Source organism: Plectropomus leopardus, chromosome 13 (assembly GCF_026936395.1).
Source record: "Plectropomus leopardus strain MGB_pleo_1.0 chromosome 13, ASM2693639v1, whole genome shotgun sequence".
Classification (NCBI taxonomy): domain Eukaryota; kingdom Metazoa; phylum Chordata; class Actinopteri; order Perciformes; family Serranidae; genus Plectropomus; species Plectropomus leopardus.
Genome location: NC_142188.1, coordinates 17,825,529 through 17,848,078, shown reverse-complemented (window position 1 = coordinate 17,848,078; position 22,550 = coordinate 17,825,529). Strand labels below are relative to the sequence as shown.

The 22,550-nt window shown below is 37.6% G+C and overlaps 1 protein-coding gene across 2 annotated transcripts in view; it reads right to left on the bottom strand.

Moving 5' to 3' along the window:
- Positions 1 to 22,550, bottom strand: part of hpse2 (heparanase 2) — a 132,423-nt gene that overhangs the window by 43,398 nt on the left and 66,475 nt on the right. For both annotated transcript variants that reach the window (XM_088086092.1, XM_042502298.2), the window contains one exon: positions 22,169 to 22,330. In XM_088086092.1, the coding sequence (XP_087942218.1) occupies positions 22,169 to 22,330 (162 nt within the window). The remainder of the gene's footprint in view (positions 1 to 22,168; positions 22,331 to 22,550) is intronic.

The following is a 22,550-nucleotide window of genomic DNA, read 5'->3' as shown; positions in this document are numbered from 1 at the left end:
CGCAGCTGTTTTGATTTTACGGTTCACAACCCCTTTGGTTCACTTTCACTGCTCTCATCAGTGTCATTTTCTATTTTTTTTTTTTCGCTTTTCAGTGACGTTATGGGCTAAACTTGTTGTAAAGAGACAGTCCTATGTCCTGGAAATTATACTTATCTAAAACAAATTTGTTTCAGCATACACTGTAAAAAGAAACTATTTTTTGTAACTTTAAAAAGCTCGTATCCAGGCTGCCTTAAATTTTTACGCTGACTGTAACTGAGAAAACGAGTTGAAACATTACAAAAGTACCTAGACTTGTCTTCACAAATTCAGCTAAATTAAAATTTAGGTAAGCCTAGACACTAGCTTTTTTTAAGTTAAATCAAACAGGCTGTTTTTACAGTGTGAACATTTTAGTGGGAAACATCGAGCTGAATTACGATTGCTAACTAACGGACCTGGCAAGCCACAATAATGTGGCTGAACATACTAGCAACATTTTTCACAAAGTTGGCAATCCCACAATAGTACACAATCCACTCACAGTGACTACAGCATTCCTATTTTATTATTGCCTTTTTTCTAGGCAGGCAGTGATTACATGTTCACCACAACATAACTTTGAAAACAATTTAGTTATATACAAATGTAATTTCTAGGAGACAGGGTTGAAAGAGAAGGCTTTGAAGCTGTAGATAAGGAAATATATAGTGGGCCATATAAAATAAAAAGTCCAGCAGATGGTGTTTAAACGACATATCTTTAGTAGTTCTGTGTTTGCATCTTCTCTTATAACATGTGATTTGTGCATCAGACATTAATGCTGCTTTGTTTTTAAGGTTGGGCCGTTAAAGATAGGGAAGAGAGAGCCACTCCTGACATTTTTACTACCAGAGATTAGTAACACTGTCACCTCGAGAGAGGGCAGTTGTAAAGCTTCCACCTCTTATCCTGTTAGCCATCTCGTCACACACCTCTGCTGATGCTGTAATTGAGCACTGATTGCTCTGTAATTGCAGAGAAACAGGACTCCCGCGGGCGGACAGAGTACAACAAGCGGGAGCATAGCCTAAGGCTTTACTGCCCCTGAACCATCAAAGAGTTTGGACATAAAACAGTGTTTGTAGCCCTTCCCACAAAACACCTGCTTAGGGTGCAAACACAGTGCAGATCCTTGATTTCTCATCTGAAGGAGGAACATTGTTAGGCTCTTAACAAATGCCTCTTTTAACATCTTAAAATTCATCATGGTCAAAGATCATACAACTAACAAACCAAGGGCAAACAAAACATTTGTTTATGGGATATTTAGGACATCTGCTACATTCCCAGCTCAGGATCTTTGATCCCAGGCCGTGTGATGGATGAGGGTTATGAAGACCAGATCTCATGCAGGGCAGCAAAGCAAACACATGGTATCCCAGACTCCCTTTCACTGCTGGAATAATCACCATAATCACAGCAATCATCTTCCACTCTCAAACTATATCCACACACATTACTTATGCTTCAGTTAAACTCAGGGCTCTGTCTTCAGATAAACCAAACCAACAGGGCCAGATTAAACAGTCACAGAACCTGAACAGTTTTATATCAATCAATATATATTTATAATGGCAGATAAAAGTTAGATAAAAATTTAGGAATGCTACAATGTAGCAACCACATTGACTCTGTAAGCTATTTATTTAGTTATTTTGTAATTTAAATATAATGACTGATAATTAACCTAATTAAATATAATTGAATTAATGATGCAATGACAGTTTATACATTTAATTAATCATTTCTAAATTGTTCTCTTATAATAAAAATGCAACCAAACGTTTGCCAATGAGTTTAAGCCAAGGACACCATCTTTATACACAGCCCCTTAACATGTAAATTATCTAGAATTTCACATATAATATGATAGATAACAGATTACTAGTTACCCCTCAAAAATGTAATAAGTAATGTTACTTTTTGAAATCATTTAATTAAAGTAACTTATAATAAGTTACTTATTACTCATGAGACTGACCGCAGTTACATTAACTAACCTGTAAAGGTTTTGTCAGGTTTGACATCAAGCATATCAATGTCAGCAATTTCCACTGCTTGCAAACAAGATTTACACTGCAAAGTAATGTTGGTGTCTTTTCCAATTTAAGAAGGAAAATTTTGTTGAATTTACAGCACTTAAGGCGTTCTTCTCTGATGACATGAACACCTGCCTTGGCATTGTCGGCTGGTTGCAGCCAGGGAATGGCAGATTCGGGTTGCTAAGAGAAATTTGCATTGATTTCATTAGCAGACAAGAGGTGGTAAAAATTCAAAAGAGAGCAATCAAAAGCAATGCTGAAATTTAAGCACATATTGACAGCTAGAGACGGCTGCTGGTGAGCACCCCACCCTTACTGGTGCTACATATAAATTTGTCCCAACAGCTGACCTGTGTTGCCCAGATGTATGCCAAAAAATGCATTACTGCACAGCAAAAAGATGCAAAGAAGAATGAAATATTCTACATATAAGCTTTTAGACCCATAAACTATCTTGGATGTGAGGGACTTCCACTGGGCCATATCCATCAGGATGGAGTTTTACAGCAGCTAATGATAGCACACTCGACAAGCAGATGTAACGTTAAGAGATGCCCAGGGGACGTGAGCAGCTTCAGCGAACAAGCAACTGGACATCTGCCACCATTCAAAAGGATATTTATAATAATGTTGGCAGATACAGTTCAAAGACAAATTGCGTCTGAGGTGAGAGAGCGCAGTCTTTGGACTAACGGAACCACAGATATAAGTACATATGAACGGCTTTCCCGTAGCTCGTAAACCTAGTCGCGAGAAAAATGGTTTGAAGTTTTTTTAATTTGTTTTAACAATGCTGTGGGTAACATGTGGTTAGGTTCAAAAAACACTTGGTCATGATTAGAAAAAAACATGTTTTGGCCCAGAAAAAAAACATGTTTTGGCCCAAAATACCTGTTTTTGGTGGCACAATCCACCTAAAAACAACCAGTTTTGTGTTTAATGGTCTCAAACAGTGGTCTGCAGCTGGCAGCCGTCTTGCTTGAGCACGTGCACATGCATAGTCTTGCACTCACATTTATTCTGTGCAGCAGCCTCAGCAAAACTACATTTCTGTTGGCATGGAAAAGAATAGATTCAGAAAAAACCTTTTAGGAAATACCAACATTTCGATTTGTAACTAATTTAATTCCATATTTTCTCAGTAATTCACCGTTTACAGTTAAATTATTTAGTAATTTAATTATGCAAGTCTGTTACACGTTACCCTCCAACACTGTTTGTAATTCAATTTTTTCTGATGCATCTGCTTTCTTGTAAAAGCTGTCAGTGCAAAGCCTCTAATTTAATACAGTTATAGGATAATCAAAAAACAATTTCTAAGGTTTCAATTTAGTGAACTTTCATTTTAAATTATGCTATTACTTCATTATCACAGCAGTAAATTAATAATGTGGTGCTACAGCAATGCAGCTCATGTAAAAAGAAAGAAGAGTCCTCATATCAGTTCTCTCCAAAATGCTGGCAAGTGTAGTATGAACACAACAGGGGGCACCTGCCTCGGCCAGCCGGACAGTCTCTCTTCCCATAACTCTTAACTTTTAAGTCCCATTTGAGTTTCTGCAGCAACTCGTTATGACAAAACTGGGATTCCTCCAGCACTGACGGATATCCCTGCCAGATGTTCATGGAGAAAATAATGGGACTTTTTTTTCACCATTCACCTTAACAAATATCTCCCAAATGTCTCAAGACTGTCTTCTCATCAGTCTTGAGCTCCTGCTGAGTTTTTTCCGATCCCCTCTGCACATAAAGCGGCATTTAAGAATCTGGGCCCATTTCCACATTCTCACCATTTGTGCTTTCCATCTTCACTAAGATGTGTTGGCAGAGGTTTGCTCGCAAGCACGATTTTGATTTGTTTTATTATTGTGTTCTGGTCAATTAGTGTCTTTGAATGTGTGGATGTTTGATGTTTCGAAAAATGACATTCTGCTCTAATGCTTTAACACTTGTGGTGGAGCTTTCAACTGATGCAAAAAACATATTGAGTGCTAAAAGGTTTGAAAGCAATTCCACAGAGATTTTTTTTCTGTTTTTTAAATAAATACCAAATCATTTACACCCACTGTGGGAATGCTGTACAAATACACTGATCTGTCAAATCATAACTGCAAGAGTACACATCTGAATAAACATGATTAGTATTTATTTGTTTCATTGATTTGATTTGCACGATTTAGACAGTATTGTAAACATGAAAACCCAATCCAAGTAAAGCAAAAATTGTTTCTTATGATTTCTTACCAATAAAAACAATGTCATGCTTTTATGTTTTATTACACCCAGGTTGTTTTAAGTCTCTGATACAAATTAGTTAACCATTACAAAATAGTCTAAACTTAAAATGAACAACAATATTGAAGAAAATTGAACTGCAAAAGGCAGAAGTGGCAGAGCCAAAGGTGGGACCAAGTCATTGTTTTGCAAGTTACAAGTAAGTCTCATGTCTTTAAACTCAAGTCCAGAGTCCTTTTTTTGAGTCCTTAACAAGTCATAATGCATTCTTCACCAAATGTCATTCCATTTTACCAGCAGATTAATACAATGCATACAGCCCATTTTTTGTTGGGTTTTTTTGGACCACCGTACAGTTTTTTGGAATCATCTTGTCTAACTGGCGCTCAGTAATGTGTCAGTTCTTCATGATTTCGCTCCTGCAAATTGACTGGATTCTGTCGGATTCGTTCAAACAAGCGGATCTGGGGAATTAAGTGTCAGCTTGCTGGAAATAGTCACAATGTAAGCTGATTCAGAAAATGAAAGGAAATGAATTGATTCATGGCACCCTTTCTAAATAACATACTTTTTAATCAATGGACTTGGGGGAAGGTATCAAGTATTTATAAGTGGAAAGGTTCAAGTTCAAGTGAAGTCAAGAGTCACTGATGTTTAAGTCCAAGTCGAGATGCAAGTCCTTTTAAAAATTTGTGAAGTCCAATCTGAAGCATAGATTGTATAAAGATCTGAAGTCATCAAATTTGCAATTCATGTTATGATTATGTGGTTCCTATATCAATCTGCTCTGGGGATGCTAAAATACTGTATACATATTCATACTTCAAACATCTCAGGTACAAAATATAACTTTTATAACCTTAAATATTAACAGTCTAATTTGTGTTAAATTGTGTTCCAGTTTGTTTAAAGAAAAGAGCAGGTGCTGAAAATGGAGCACATTTTTATGTGACTTATGTGTAACATGGACATTGTGTCACACAAGTAAAGGAGTAAAAAAAAATATTGCGGATAAAACCAGTGATATGTCTTTAGGAGCTGTACAGAAAAGTATACATTTTAAAGAGTTTTAGGTCAATGCAGAGAAACTGCTGCACATCTGGTAAGAGTAAGATGCTTAAGTTACATCTGGAGGATTTAAAAAAGCTTCATGCTGGAGAATAACTTCAGTAGAGGCTTTAGAAGATGAAAGGGCAAAGTGTCCTGCAATATTTTCAATGTTTGGAACACGGTTAAAACACAGGAGACAGCTGTATTCCATTTGTTTACAAAATGTCTAATTTACCTGAATCCAGCAGAGTATTCACAAAATAAATATTAACAGTGTGAGTTTTATTATCATTGTTTGAACAAATGTGTATGAGGACCTTGGATTAGACAGCACTGCACTGCTTGCGACTAAGTTCACCCTTATCAAATGAAAAGAAAAAACATTTTGCCAAAAAAAGTTTTGTTTTGCATTCTTTCATTATCATTTTTAAAGTGTGACTTGTAAAGTTTAATATAATATATGTAATATAATGAATGGTGATTTACAACTTTTGCCATTGTGTGCATGTATGTGCCACCTGCAATACATCTGTCTTATTTTGAAATTGCTGATTGAATAATACAATTTATTATATTTGTGTTTACTTACAAGAACTTTTTAACTTTGACTGTAAACACTTTGGGGTGAGTATATGATTGTCAATATACAGGATGTTTTTATCTTTTTACTTTTCTGTATATACTGTATATTGTCACAGAAATTGATGTTCAGTATTTATGCCATCCCACTGCACATGGAGATTGTGACAGCCACTGCTACTGAAGAGTGCCTCTCTTTGTCACAAAAATGTTTGCCTGACGAAGATCTAGTACCAAAATGCTGCATTAAAAGAGTTTCGAATTAATACATAATAATGAATATTTTGCTGATATCCAATATGCTGACATAACTCATTTGGCTGGTAATTGATACCAATATTGATACATCTTTTTTTTTTTTTACACAGAAATTAAGTGACCAAGTCTGATGATGTGCCGATATCATCATGCATCTCGATTCACTGCATTTCAAGACTATTTAAGGATTCGCTGGAACCGTGTAGAATCACCTGCAGTATCACGTTAGTGTTGACATGCTAATGTTGCTGTGAATGCGTTCCCATGTTTTTTCTGGCCCTACAGCGGAGGGTTTTGAGGGCAGTGAAGTTCACCAAGGAGAGAACAAGTGACGGTGAGCCAGGCTATTAGCAACCTGAGTGGGCTATGCTGGCTTCATCAGACCCCGGGTTTCCTACTCTGCCAGGGGAAGAACCAGGCCAAGCCAAGCCAAGCCAAGCCAAGCCAAACATCTGCTCCTGGTTAGAGGTGTCGGCTCCTACCATTCAAAGCAGAGGTTCAAAACCTCAGGGAAAGGTTACGCTCGGCCTCACCTTGCCTGAGCCACTGTGAGCAGTCCTGTATGCTCCCTAAGGGAATGCAGGTTGGGGGAAAAATACCACAGAAAATTTAATTCTACTTTTCCTTCCCATGCTTTACTCCTTTGACCGAGACAAATTTCATTACACACTTATGGACTTATAAAAGTCCTTCTATAACATAGCACTGTGTCTACACAACAGAGTTTTAAGGGTTTAGAGGGCAACTAGCTTTAGTGCCTCAATGCATGAGTCCCAGTCACTGGTCTCTCCCGTGTCCGTCTTCCATCCTTTCTTCATTTCTTTACGACACATAAACAACTGCATATTATAGTCAAGACATAAAATAAATATGTTTTAAATGTGTTGCACTGCTTAGGTGATGAAAGCTCATAAAATAGTTTACATATTTTCCCTGTCATCTTGTGACCATACATCAGCTGGGATCTAATAAAATCTCCAAATAAAAACTCAAAGCACCAATTACTGGATACTTAAGCCAATTAACAAAAACAGAAACAAAGAGAAACGTTGGCAAACGAGAAAGAAAACAATTTGGTCACACATCTAACATTTAGCTTCCATTACCCCTCTAATGAGCCAATAAACTTTTCAGAGGTGACTGGTCTTCAGATGTAGCCAAACCGCTATCTGTTGTTGGTCTCAGTAAAAGTGGGTTACCATCCTAACAGCCAAGCCCTAACTGACTTCCATATGTGTCCGGCCAAGTTTCTAGCATACTTGTTAACATCAACAAACAAACCCACTCTGACAGAGATGTGGGTTCTGACTTAAAAACCTCTGTCTGAGCACAAAAACTCACAGCCCATCCCGCTTCTCTCACCTCACACAAATAAAAAGCCACACAGAAAATCCATTACCACCTAAAGCTATTCGGTAATGAGCATCTTTCACAATAAATGGAAAACATGTCAAGGAGACATTTCTGCTATGAAGTCAGTTTCCCTTTAAGACTTTACATTTCAGCTGTTTCCTGGAAATCTGGATTATGTTGTTTGGATACCAGGATTGTTTGTTATTTGGCTGATGTTTGACAAAGTCTGTACTGAATCATTGTTTTGGAGGATAGCTGGGCATTTGTAGGGTTAAAGTTTCTAAAAGGAAACAAGATATCACGTCCTTGCCTGGATTTAGATGCATTAGAGGTTTGATGTTGGGGGTGAGCAAGACAGGTAATTTGTACCTGCTGGTGAAGCTTACATGTATTTAAGTTTAGTCCACCCCTCCATACAGCAGTGTAATGCTGAGCTTTGGGTTGCAAGTCCCGTGTGTTTCTGCAAAAGGGAGCGCACTGGCCGCCAGCTACTGTATGTAACACACTGATATCTCACACAGCCCCACTTAAAAATCGTGAGCTATTACTTTAATGAACAATCGTTCATTGTTCTGCCTTCTGTTTTTCAACCCTCAGATGTAACAAACAGATGTTCTCAGAGCTCACCATCGAACAAACAATAACAACAAAATAATGGTAAAGTTCACAAATCCCTCGGAGGCACAGACATGCTATCATTTCAGGACTCTGAGAAACTTTGTATTTCACCTGTATTGGCACGATTTGAATGATGTAGCAGTGCACTTTGGCGAGCTATTTGATCATTTCAGCCTGTGAGTGCACACTCCTAATTTAAATGATGACCTGTATCCACCTTTATGTATATATATATATATATGTGTATATATATATATATATATATATATATATATATATATATATATATATATATATATGTATATGTATATATATATATGTATATGTATATGTATATGTATATGTATATGTATTTGTATATATATATATATATATATATATATATATATATATACACACACATCAGATATTTAAGTTGATGATTTAGATATGTATTAGCAGTCAGGTAAAAGTAATTTAAAAGAAGTCTAGTTGCAGTTGCAGCAGTGCCAGCAGTAGAAGGTACAAAAATCTAAGTGCGCCTTTGTAAATTGATAATCACAACAAAAAAAAAAAACACATCTGTCTTTGAAGTTACAGACAGACATGAGGCCTTTTGTAGGTTTAATCTTGAAGTTATGGTCAAGTTTGGGTTAACAGTTTTTAGGTTACAATTTTGCCAGTTTATACAGAAGTAACAAGATGACCCAATGCGGCAAGAACATACATCAGGCACACAACTTGCTGTGCGACGCAGGACTTAAAGCATCACCCTCGGGTGAAATACCAAGTTTTTAGAGAGTCCCTTCTTGTTTCATGTCAGGGTCAGAGGTCAGTCTCAGCCTTGAGCGATGCCTCTGGTGCAGGTGAAGCTTTTGTCTTTTTCTCAAGCCCTCGACAAGGAAGAACATGTTTTCTCAATTACTGTGTTTTTCTTTGTTGGTTTTACATGAAAAAAAACACTATAAAAGTTATTTCATTTTAGACAAAATAATATTGCAGATGTGATATAACCTCAACCCAATATATATATATATATATATATATATATATATATATATAATAAAATATGACTAAGCCAAAAACAACAACCATCTAGTCAGTCACATTTGGAAATATCCACTTTTCATGTAAAATATAATATGAAACACATAATATGTCCTGTTTTGTTTTCTATCTGTTAGTGTTAGAGGTGTCCAGAAATGTACGCAAAATTCAAAGTTAGTGGCTTTTGAAAGGTCTTTGGAAATGCCATTTTCTTTAAAGATGTTTTCTTAGGAGAGCTCTGAAGATGTTATTTGTGCTCTGAGGCTTTTGGAAAGTCTAACAAGTGTGAAACAACTGAACCCTGAGCACTTTTAGCTTTGCTCAACCTTGAAGGCACAGTTTTACACAATAGGAATCGACTGGGTTGACAGGTGGAAACTGCCCGAGTTGGCTGAAATGGTAAGAGAGATCGTCAGAGAAAAACTAAGAACAGTCTTTGCTGGTCTCATATGAGGGAAAATGTTTTACTCTACTCATCTTTCAGTGTTGTGCTCTCTTTGTCTTCACTGTTTTCACACCTCGTCTTGTTCTCCACCTGGTTGTTGCTGTTACTTAATTTCTAACTCCTTCCATCCCCCTTTTCCTTCCCCTCTCTTAATTTAACTTTGCTCCCTTTCACTCTTGTTTTCCCATTTTGAGGGTTGAGAGCCGCACTGTAAATGTCCAACTCAGCAGGACACTGCAGAGTGATAGATGGCCTATGACAAGGTCCAACACAATCCAGCAAGCCATATGCTCCGAGTAAAAACACTAAAAAGAATAAAAGAGGACTCACATGCCAAACTCTTATGCAAGCAACATTTGTGGAGTTTACAGAAATATATTAGGGGTTTTGACAGTTAGATTTACATCCCCAATGTTTAAAACTGGCTGGCATTTCTTCAGTTAAGTAGTGAAACTCGCACAACAGAAATTAATTAAAAAAGAAGAAAGAACGACCCATTTGAACAAAACAAATAATTCATAACGACTATGACAGCAAAGCTACCATATTGGATACAAACTAGATGATAAACTTATTATAGTGGAAAAGTATCAATCTCTACACTTTTTTCATTGACAAAATTTCAAAACTTTTCTATGACTTTTAAGGACCCATAATAAAACTTTCATTATGGTTCACAACATATAAAATGTGCAGAACAGTGTGGTTTACTTTACTCAAAATGTTAATTATATTATTATACATGGTCCACAGACACAGAACAGTAGAGATCCCAGAGTAGGCAGCCACAGCCAACAGTGTGGTTTTTCTCAGAAAAAAGAATGATCCGTACCTTCGAACTACCCTTCTTCAGAGCAGTTAGCACAAAATCAAAGTGATCATTGGCGTTTCCAGTGAGACCCTTGAAAGTCCATGTCATTTGTTTCTTTTAAAAAATGGAACACAGTTTAAAAGCATTGTTGGGGCATGAGGTATAGAAACTTTGGAATCATCAGCCCGCATGTTAAGCCACACTGTTGCAATGAGACATGGGCGGTATCACGGTATAACGGTATACCAGGGTATTTTAGAAATCCTGACCCTTGTCCTACATGCAATGCAATGCACATCATGGGCCAGCAGAGGTGAGTGTTGTGCAACAGGCGGGTGAACTGACTGCGCGCAGTGAATAGAACAAGATTGTAAACAGCTGGTCAACAAAGGCCAGTGTCTGCCAACAACAGCAGGTAGAAAGCAGAGAGACCGCAGGGAAAACAGCATATTAGGGGGTTACTTTGACCAAATCAGAGTTGCTGATTGTAAGAACAGTGGAATAACAAACTAAAAAACTAACAAGACAGACCAACAGTTTCGGTGACTTTTAGTTTGAATTAGTGTGATTTACGATGAGTTAACAAGGCAATTAAGCTAGTACCAGTTCAGAAAAAGAGAGAAACATGTACTGAGTATGTGTATTGTTGCCTTTCCCTGTTTAGTAAGGATAATAGGTGTAAGATATTACTTTGTGTTGACATCTCATGCACTGTGTAGACTGAAAATGGCAAGACAGCCTGCAGAATGCAGAAACTCGCCGGGCGTTAGCGCCACACACTGATAGCAATACTGTATTTGTTATGAAGTTATGAAAAATAAAGTCATAGAAAATAAAGTTATATAAAAAAAAAGTAATATTCATGCTTAGAAAAATGTACTGAAGTCCTCTGATTCTTCCTGATGATAACTGACCAGCTCACGGATACATTGCTTGTCTCATGTAAAATGACTCTTTTCTTGAACACACACGCATGCAGAAATGCCGCAAACATTTGTGTGACGGTAATGAGTGTGTTAAATTCCAGCGTAAGTAGTTGAAAGAAGAAACATTAGCGTAACATTCTTGAACATCTGGTCAAATCACCTCCCGAAACAGTGGTTACAGCTTCCTAGACCTTTACTAGCCCCCATTTCTGGTAGAAACTTTACACACAATAAAAACATACGAATAGGCACACGTACATCATGCACGCACGCACACACACAGGCGCACGCGCGCGCACACACACACACAGGGCAATCTCATAAATAACCGTTGACAGGCTGAGAGTTAAATTAAGGAAATAAAATGTGTCTCACTGGTAATGAAGAAGGCATGTTTCCCCTCAGGATAACAACTTCATCTAGACCCACACACACACACATACATGCACCTACAGTGCTTACACACACTCAAGAGGTAACAGTATTCCTACTACAGGTCCATCCCATTGGTACGAACTGGTTCAGAGCAGTCAAGAACACTGTGCCATGATTTGAAATTTGACACAAAACGTATGTTTTCTAGAGTTCTGAAGAAAAAAATGTGGAGGTTGGATGTCATGCCAAACAATCATAGGAGAGGAAGGGCTGCTTTCAAACATTCCCCATGCATCAGGCTATTAAAATGACATTCGTTTGCAGGTTGCTGGCACTTGTCTCGGGGCATATTGCAAACACATGGAATTACATGTTATGTCCATCCATGATTTAAACAATCTAGGTATTCTTTCGATCAAGGAAAAACAGACAGTCGTGGATCTGTGCAGGCCATGTGGAAAGAGTGAAGAAAAAAAGCTGGCAGTATGGTAATCAAGAGCGCGTCCCGCTGAGCTTACATCACTGCTCATAACTGTAAATTGACAGGTATGACTGAAAAAAAATGGATGTCATAAATTCAGCCAAGCACACATAAGGTCATGTGATTCATTGTATCCACATTGACAGAGCTCCTTTGTCTGAAGATACTGCTTCTAGTGCTCTGTGCTGCGTTATAAAAAGACTCCATGTGTAAAACTGCAGGGAGTCCAAACTTTTTTTGCTGAGCACATGCACACAAGTAATCTAATCATGCAAGTTATTTCAAGAATGATTCTTATAAGAGATACATCTAAAGGCCAACTCTTTGCTAAACTTTGCTAAAAAGATGCACATGGTGGCCAAAAGGACAAAAGAATCTATCTTAACCCTTGAAAACCACAGATGTATGAAACCATCATTTTACTGTTTAGCTGCAAATAGTTTGAATTATAAAACAAAACAAATGAGTGTCTTGTTTAGCAGATAAAATACAATTGTAGTCAAATAAGAAGAAAATTTGCTCAACTGTGCAACTGACAAAGTTCTTTATGATTTTGTGAAGATTCTCACTGTTAAAGGAACATGGTGAAAGATTTCGGGAGATTTAGTGTCATCTTGCAAAGAGGATTGCAGATTGTGACCAACTGAAACTTCTCCCAGATAGAATTACATCAATGTTCATTGCTGAGGAGTTTTTTTTTAACTGGAGTAAAAACTAGGGCTCTACCCGACTGAGAACTACGGCAGTCAAATCAGATTTGGCCATTCAATACAAATATTCCACAGTTTGGGTTGTTTTCCTCATAAAGCTTTAAAGTTTGAATGGGTGTCAGCTGGATGTTGAATTTGACAGCGCCATTCAGGTAATAAACAAGCTAACAGCACAAGCGATGGACCAGCGACGTGCAACATGCTTTTGCCGACACTAGAGATTTAACAAAAGCCAGAGATTGTATTGTATTATATCACTATGGTGACCAACGTAAAAACTACTGTACTAGGCTACTGTAGAAACATAGCAGAGCAACATGGCATCCTTTATAGATGAGGACCCGCTCACTATGTTGATTTAAATGATTAAATCAATCATGAAAGATCATTATACACTAAAGAAAACATACTTATTATATTCTATTTCTGCCTATATCCCCTTAAATCCACACTGAACCTTTAAGCGTTTTTTTCAGTACCTGAAAGGTGGGTTTGGCTCCAGCATCGGGCAGCTGTTCTCTTTGGTGTTCCGCCACCACATGCCAAGAATTCACTATGCTGTGTCTTATTCATGCCAGTACAAATCAGACACAGCGATTTCCACAGCACTCCTTGGTCTAATTTGAATAAATCTTCATCAATGTGTTGGCATCATTTTATCTATTGTCACAAATAATTTGCCATGAAACCCTAAAACCAAGCTGAGTAGAGTCCAAACCCAAATTGCAATAGGAAGCTGAGCTCTTTTAAAAGGCCATTTATATTTCAACTTGGTGTTTTTTTTTATAGATTCCTTTATAGGCTTGTCTTAGTTTTTGTTTAGTTTGCCATTTGGATCAGAAATCTTTTTATTTCTGACCACAGACCATTAGCATATCTCCTCCGTTTAAGCTTCCCTTCCCAATGGACAAAAAAATCCACTAACATCCAGTAACATGTGGCTTTTTGGGAAAGGTTACAATGCGCATTCACCCCCTTGGACAGATAACTCTATTGATCAGCTCCAGCTCCGATTGGCAGTGATGGAAATAGGACACCCCATTGGACGAGCTAATTTTAGCCCCTTTGCCGGGCGATGTAATAACATGCAGCCACAAAACACCATCTGCCTTAATATAACAAGCTCTCAAACATTGTTCAAAATTTAGTCCAAACCGAGTCTGAGAGAGAAACTAAATAAGTAAAAGATATTTTAAAAAAAGAAGTAACCACAACCACAATATTTTCACTGGCCTCCATACTGCTTTTTTTGCTGTTTAATATTTTTTACGGTGCATCTGTGACATTAAATGTGATACACAGGGGGAAAAAAACAAACACACAGAAAAGCACAATCATCTAATGCAGAGCCGTGTTCATGGGCTCTCTTCTACTGGCAATGGGAAAGCAGTCTATCGCCTGTTTTTAAGTGTTTTTCTCATGTTGAAAGAACTTGCATACATAACTTGCACTCCTCGTCTTCCCTGTTCCCTTTTTTCCCTTGTCAATTATTTTTTAAATTATTTTTATTAGATTTTTTCTACTGCATGTATATTTGTCATTTTTTATTAAAAAGTTGAAACAGAAAATGAGATCAAAACTCAAGAATTTACATGGATATTGTATCTCAAGCACAAAAAGCACTAACTTTCTGTGATTTAAAAAAATTAAAAACCACTGGTTTAATCAATACAAAATTTTTCATTTTAAATTCTTGTTAAATGTTAGAAGCAGATTATAGATTAAGCAGATAATGTAATTAGTGCCAAAATTTAAAAAATGAAGGACAAAATACTTAATTACTAATTATTAAGGTAAGAGATTAAACCTCTTTCTTCAAAACATTCATTAAAATATGGTAAACTTGCCTTCTAAATAGAGGAGGATATAAATCTTACATCTAACTGTGGACAGGTTAGAGACAGTTAAGTCTGTGTTGAATAAATCAGTTTGGAATCACTGTTTGATGATGTTCCAGGACTAAATGTATTTGTATAGAACCCGTGGGTGTTCTGCTCACAGCAGATTTATGTGTTTCAACTCCCCTCAGTTGCTGGCAGTAGAGCACAGCAGGTTTTCAGGTCCTTTTCTTTAAATAGCACAGTCAAGCAAACAGCCGGGCAATCCGAAATGTGTAAAAACATACACATAACCTTTAACGTTCTTTGTTTTACCACTTCGCTTTCCAAGGTCCACAATGACTGCTCATATTCAATAATATCATTATGGATATCAAAAAATCAAAACAGATTAAATGCATTCTCTCACCGTCACGGCAACTGGCTGCACTGTGGTGTTACAGTGTAGAACTTGGCAGGAGAAGCTCTAATAAATCTGCATTCAGCAGCAGGCTGGAGATGGATTGGGTACTGAGACAGCTGTAACACCAAAAACTGAATCCATCACAATTCAAGCTTGTGTGCACGCATATTTACTGAGGGAATTTTAAACAAATGAGATAAGGCAGACGTTGGAGAAATAATTATACTCCTTCCTTACTGAAGAGGCTTGAACATGAGATTAAGGAAAGAATGGATAAAAAGTTGGGAGGGGTCGTGTAGCAGAACTAACAGGATAGATGGAGCACGTTTCCCACTGTTGCAAGAAAATATGTTTTGATTTTCAAATGAGTTAAAACAGAAAGTTATGGGCCTCTGACTAAAGACAGCTGTGCCAGTTTGTTTTGATGAAAACATTTTCAAGCGCTTCACAGATGCTTGGTAAAATCCATCTCTCTGCCTGCTGCTAATGTTTGCCTTCCCAGATTTTTAACCTTCTGCCATCTCTACGTCCTGTTTAGAGACTCATAATGGCTTTTGTCAGGACATGAATTCCCTTCAGTCTTCTCTCCATTATTCCATTACAGAAAGAGTTGAACTCATTGAAATTCTGATGAGCTAAAGCAAATGTAAAATACTGAAATGTGTGCTCTCATGTTACACCAGTTACATTCCAAATTTTACAAAGTAAGATTTTTTAACATTTTTTTTTCGTGGGATTTTTTTCCTTCATTTATAAGACAACTGAAGTGAAACAGGGAAGGTGGGAGCAAGAGGGGGGAGTGAGACGCAGCAAAGGGCAATAGGCTGGACTCAAGCCTGGGCCGCTGCAGAAGCCTCAGGCATATGGGGCGCACACTCTACCTGGTGAGCTAGAGGTCGCCCCTTCATAGAAATATTTTTTGCTCTGTTCTTTTATGTCCTGGTAGGATCAGAGAAAAGATCAGATGTGTACAAAGACAACTTTTTCTCAGTTTTCCACTACACAGCTACTCAACAGTGACAATTCTGCCAACCTACAGTATGTTCAGTGATAATGTCCATCAGAACCTTTTTTTTTAAATTCTTGTTTGAGACAACATCTATATATGGCAACCAAGGTACTGATTGATTGGTTGATTGATTAATTGACTGAATTATTGGTATTTATTTCAAACGTGTAAAACAAACAAAACAAAAAAGATTTTAAAAAATCAAACAAATAACCATTGAAATGGATTATATACACAAACTCAATAAAAAGATTCTAATAAACAACAAAAATTTGATTTTTCATGTTTGAAAAGGAGTAGGAGTAAGTATAAACTATTGTTGTTATAATCAAGTAAGGGAAAGACTGTGTAATGTACATGGCAAATAAACTGTGTATATTAGTATAGTAATTTTCATGAAAATAACTTTCTATTATACTTGCTGAAAATGTCACTATTGTCTGAAAGAAGTATGTGAGACAGTTTGTGACAAAAAGAAAATATCCCTCTATTTCTCCATTCATAAAGCATTCGATCCAGGTTTCAAGGGGCTAACGGTAAATAAAAAGGTGAAAATTAATAGCAGGTCAAGTACAAACTCCAGCCTCCTGCATTAAGATCGCTCTTGCTGCACATTCATCCAACAGCGCCTGTCAGTGCCAAAATGTACAGCCTGGATTTGTGGAAAATCAGGACTGTGACAATCATTCTGCACTCTTAACAGCCACTATTGCAGTTAAAAATAAAAGGCCCCACTCTGTTGCACTTATGCGTTTGTTGTGAAAGCAGGGTCACATAAGTTTTGCTTCACACTTATCTATTTTGTCATTCTTCTCATGTTTCCGTCCAGTGGAGCCCCGCAGATCTCAGCGAGAGGCTTCTGGCTGTGACTGCTGCACCTCTGTGACAGTTCAAAGAGAGGGGCTCAGGTATTAATGTCCGATGCACTTTTAGTGATGTTTACTTAAACCTAACAACTGATTAGACTCTGTAAACATTTGTGTCACTTGATACTACACAAGTGAGATCAGACTATGAAAGAGAGAAAGAGCAAGAGAGGAAAGTCTAAATCATGATGTCAGGCTGCATACCATCTGCCTGGTCACAACACCCAGTTTTTGGTTCATACAGAAATAATACAAAGCTCATTATGGCGATGCCCTTTACCAAAAGAATGTCAAAAAAAGTATAACGTCATGGATCATGTGTGGTGTCAAACAAGCTTCCTGTGCTTTGTTGACTTCATTTCAGTATCATCGCTAAAATTTATTGCAACACACAGCTACATTGGCTACACTGAGCTCTAGTTTCTGCACGGGAATCCAGTGATTTAAAAATCTGCTACATTAAATCTCAAAAGTATAATTCTCTTTTATTTTCTACCCATGAACCTGGCTCTGTCCAGTGCTAAAACTCCTGCTCATCTCCAATCTGGGTTACTGCTCTTCCAAAAGTGATGTCCTACTTAGCCCCTCCATCTCATCCAGATGGCTCCTCTTCCCACTCTCCCTCTCCGCCACTGATTTCCAGTCGCTGCTTGTGTCCAAAAGACATAAAAATAACTGACCCAACTGCAACAGACCAAGTTTTGATTCAAACTCCTATTAAAAACTCCAAATAAATCCTTGAAACTAGAGCACACTTATCAGAAGAGCTGCGACTATTGGTGGATTAACTAATAAAAGAAAATTAATCGCCAACTATTTTGATAATCGATAAATCATATCAGTCTTTTTTCAACCAAAAATGTCAAAAATTTGCTGATTCCAGCTTTTTAAATGTCTGATTTTTCTGCTTTTCTATGTCATTCAGTAAATGTACAGTCTTTGGGTTCTGTATTGCTGGTTGGATGAAAGACGCAATCTGTAGAAGTCACTTTAGACTTTGGACTTTACATTTCATTGATTAATTGTGAAAACAATCAGCACATTAATCGATAATGAAAATAATTATTAGTAACAGCCCAACTTACTACTTTTAATCTAGAATTACTTATCTTTTGCATTGTAAAGAATAATTCTTTCTTTCTCACTGAACATCTGTCAATGCAAACCAAATGTTAGATATGATGTATTTTGGCTTTTATCTACCATAAAACAGCTTTTTCTGTTTGTGCAGTAAATGTGAGGCGAGTGTTTGTTCCAACTGATTAAATTATGTATCCTTTCCAGTTGTGCTCATTGTTTCCTCTCTCTTGAAAATCAAAGAAAGCATTTAAGGAGAAATCCTTGATACTTCCAAGAGAAGCAAAATAAGTTTCCTATTCACTGTCTCACCAGCAGCTGCAGACTTTATAACTGAAAACATCCTGTTTGACCCTTGCTTCTCCAATTTCTCTGTTTTGGGAGACTTTTCTTCTTGTCCGTGTTCTCAAATATTGATAATCCAGCCTTGGTCGACAAGAATAACACAGTATAGGAATTTCTAAATTGAGTTGTGTTTATCCTTTGAGCCTTAAACACACGGACGAGGCCTTAGAGGTCACAAGTTTAACGCACTGAGTGCCTCATTCTCTGAAGTGTCAAATAAACACAGGACTTTCACATGAAGTCACAATACACACAGCTACACTAACAGTAAACATGAGAGAGAGAAAATGAGGGAGAGGTGTCAGGATGTGTAGAAGAGGGGACTTATGAAGGGAGAAGAAGAGAGAATTGAAGAAGTGATGCCTGATGGAGGGATACACTCCTGCAGGGAGACATTCAATGACCCTAACCATGACCTTGTCTGGGCTTGGCCTATTTTCCCGACTTAGTTCTCCAGCTGAATGTGTGTGTGCAGGTGTGTGTGTGTTAGCTCAGAGTGGCCCCAATATTGATAGCTCTAACAAGCCTGGGTCAAAGGTCAGACAGTGGTGAGTGGAAAAGGATGGAGTGAGACTGTTAAAGGTCCTTTAAACACCTACTGCCTTCCCACACACACTCACTCTCACACACACACACACACACACACACACAAACACACACACACATGTACGATGAATCCTGGCTGATTGTTACCAGACCTTATTTAAACACATCCCAAGTGCCTTTCTACCGATGTTTCTCTCCACCACAGATTCTAGTTACACAACAACTGTGTGTAATAATAAACCATAAGCAAAAATGTTACGTTTTTCAGTGTCATCGTTGCTCATTCTGGTGACTTATTTTGTCACTAAAACACTTAATGTATGTTAGATTCCACTAGAGACCGTGTCTTGCACCAGAAAATAGCTGTTCAACCTTCATCTTTGAAAAATACCCATCAGACTTTGAACAACATTACCCAGGGGGCAATCCTGCAGCTAGTGTCTGTGCTTGAAGGAATGAGCGGGAACACTTCACAGTAAATCAGCTTTATGTAAATAAAGTCCTCTCCCAGCCAACCAATCTGATAACAACTACAGCACCTGCTCAAAAACAGCACAGCACCACTCTCTCTCTCAGCTTCACTTCTACCCCTTAATAGGAATCACTACAACAGGAGTTCACATTAGGAAGACAAAAACCCCCATAGGGCCCTAATCAGTCAGTAAAATGATGCAAAAATGTCTAGTGATTGGGAGAAAAACATTCAGTGGTGATTCACGATCATCATAAGTTTTATTCCATCAAGGTGTCGAATATATTTCATTATACTCCCACCTGTAAAAGCAGTTTAAATATTTACATTCAAATGTGAGAAAATTAAATTTGAGTCTCCCCACAGTAGAATAAGTAAAAAGAGCTATTCATATTTTTATTATCCGTAAATCATTTCTGGGTTTATTTTTACTCGTCCATCACTGAGAACACTCTGTAGGCCTCCACTGCAGCTGGGCAGACTGAGCAAGTGGTAACATCCTCTTTGTGACAGGAAGCACCAGGGTTTATGGGAAATGTGGTCTTAATTTTGTCACTTTACCACATGTTTGAGTAAGAGGCTAGTTGTCCCAGCCATGGTTTTATTAGATTAGAGTTATTTTTACTGAATTACAACAGTTCAAATGATGATGGTAATTTGTTAAGACTAGATTCTGTCTGGGACTTCTGATGGCTTTTGCCAATGTCATAGTAATGGGCTGGGTAATACGGGGAAAAAAATATCACAATATTTTCCACCAAATACCACAATAACAATATCTTGATAATATAGCAGGGCTGACTATTAGTGCTTTCACAAAATATTTACACAATGAGATTTTTGATAAATGTGAAAACAATAACTAAGTGGGTAAAATAAAATAATCAAACAGCTAAAACAGTCTGCTAAGTTCAGAAAATGGCATCACTTTACTGAGATGCAGCCTTTAAAACTAGGAAAATACAAGACTTAGGATATTACGATATCCACAGTCTGAGACAATATTTCGTCTCATACCAAGACATTGATATGATACTGATATGCTGCACAGCAGTATAGTCATGTAATATTATTTTCTGTATTTACAAGACACTTTCTACTCAATGAAATATACAACACATGCTTCTACGCATCCTATGCTTTTACCTGTGCTGTTTCTCAACAACCTGAAAACAAACTAAAAATATCATCACATAATCACCATCAGCATGCCTGATCAAAAATATGTTTGATTAATGAAAACTGCAAAGTCAAATGTAAACATCTGAGAGTGCTAGGCCTACATGTGTGTGGATAAAAATAAAGATCGCAAGGGCCATAGTGCCTTTCAGCACAGCTGCAACACTACAAAATTAATAATAGGTTCCTACTCTATGTGACTCCTGAACTGAACCTCCCATCACACAAGTGGGTCCTAATTCTTCTTCTGCGTATTTGCCTACTTTGATAAATGCAACAGGACCATGTTTTGACTGTTGCGCACGAGAGCCTCTGCAAATACGCAGCTGATAAATGTTGTCCCACATCTATCACGCACTCGGCAACACTGGGGAACGAGACCCTCTGAATACATGGAAAACACACTGCAAACTGTGTGTAACACCAGACATAACAGCGATACATCGAACTGGATTCTACTGAGGTATACTTTGATTTTTTGTTTTACATAAATTTAACAATGTTTTTCTCAAAACGCATGGCCCCATATTTCATATTATCTGGATCTGCAATGAACCTGGGCTTAACTTTAACGGGCTCTCTAAGTCTGACTTTTACTTCCTCATAACACATAAATAATGTATTGTCTTTAATTGGATTGCTGGGTCAACTCCCAAGTCCCCAATTATTTTTGCAGGTGCTCTTTGGCTTTCAAAACTCACTTTCTGGGTGGTTCTGTTATGGAATAAAACCCTTCCCACGCAAAAGACAATCCCCACCGGCTGTCTTTTCAAGATGCTAAAGAGGATACGAAGCATGTATGTTTCTGTATAAAGACTAGGATTAGCATTAGGTATATTGTTTCGATGATATCAATACATTTTGTATTGCTCAGTGGTTAAATATTTGGTGCTTTTCTATTAATTCCTTTATTTTCTTATGTCTGTATATTAATCTTCTTGTTACAAAGTTTTTTTCCTATTATCATATTCTACCAACTTTTACTTTTTGGTTCTTTAAAACCACACACGGAGTGTTAAGTGATCGTTTCTGACACTAATTCTGTCTGTTTATGCACTCACTCACTAACTTGATCCCCAAAACTGCTGTAATTTTAACAGACGATTCCCTCATTGACTCTCCTCTGCTGTAGCTCCTCATTTCCATCCAAGTCAATCACAGTAACAGATAAGAAAGGCAGCCCACCCAAAATCAGGACTCCAGAGTTCTTTCTGCGGTCAGGCTGAGTTAACTGTAACCAGCAAAAATGTCAGTACTCTGTTTACTAGCGTCTCCTGCTGCTCTCCTCCATCCATCCCTGCTTTCCTCTTTTACAAATTACATTTGTCATTCTGAAAGCTGAGGGTTTACATTGGCATGCTTTGAACCGTGTGTGTTCACATATGTATGATCGTGCACGACCAGAATCCAGATTACGCTATTTGAGCATGGATAACTTGCTCCTGAGAATATGAGCAAATGCTCAAGAAAGACCTATTTTGTGTGTGTGTGATCTCCTACCTGTTATTGTAATGTTGCTGTAGATGTTGGACAGTTGCTCTTTCAGCAGAACAAGCTGTGTGGTGGCAGCCTTCTCCCTCTGCAGCTCCAGCATTATGTCAGGGTGGTTGGCCACTTTGCAGCCCTTCTGTTTGTCCAATGCAATGTCACTGCGCACTATATCTGCAAGCCAACACAGATGGAAGAAGTGAACGCCATTTTAATATTGTTTTTGTCATAGATTTGAACTAGAATATACCAGATATACTGGTTTCATGGTATACCGTGGTATGAAAGTTAATGGTTATCATGCAGCATCGAGTTTCTTATATACAGTATTGAAAAAAATGCAATCAGAGAATCTCTCTTGGCACTTACATCTCCTTTGCCTGCATTTTTACAT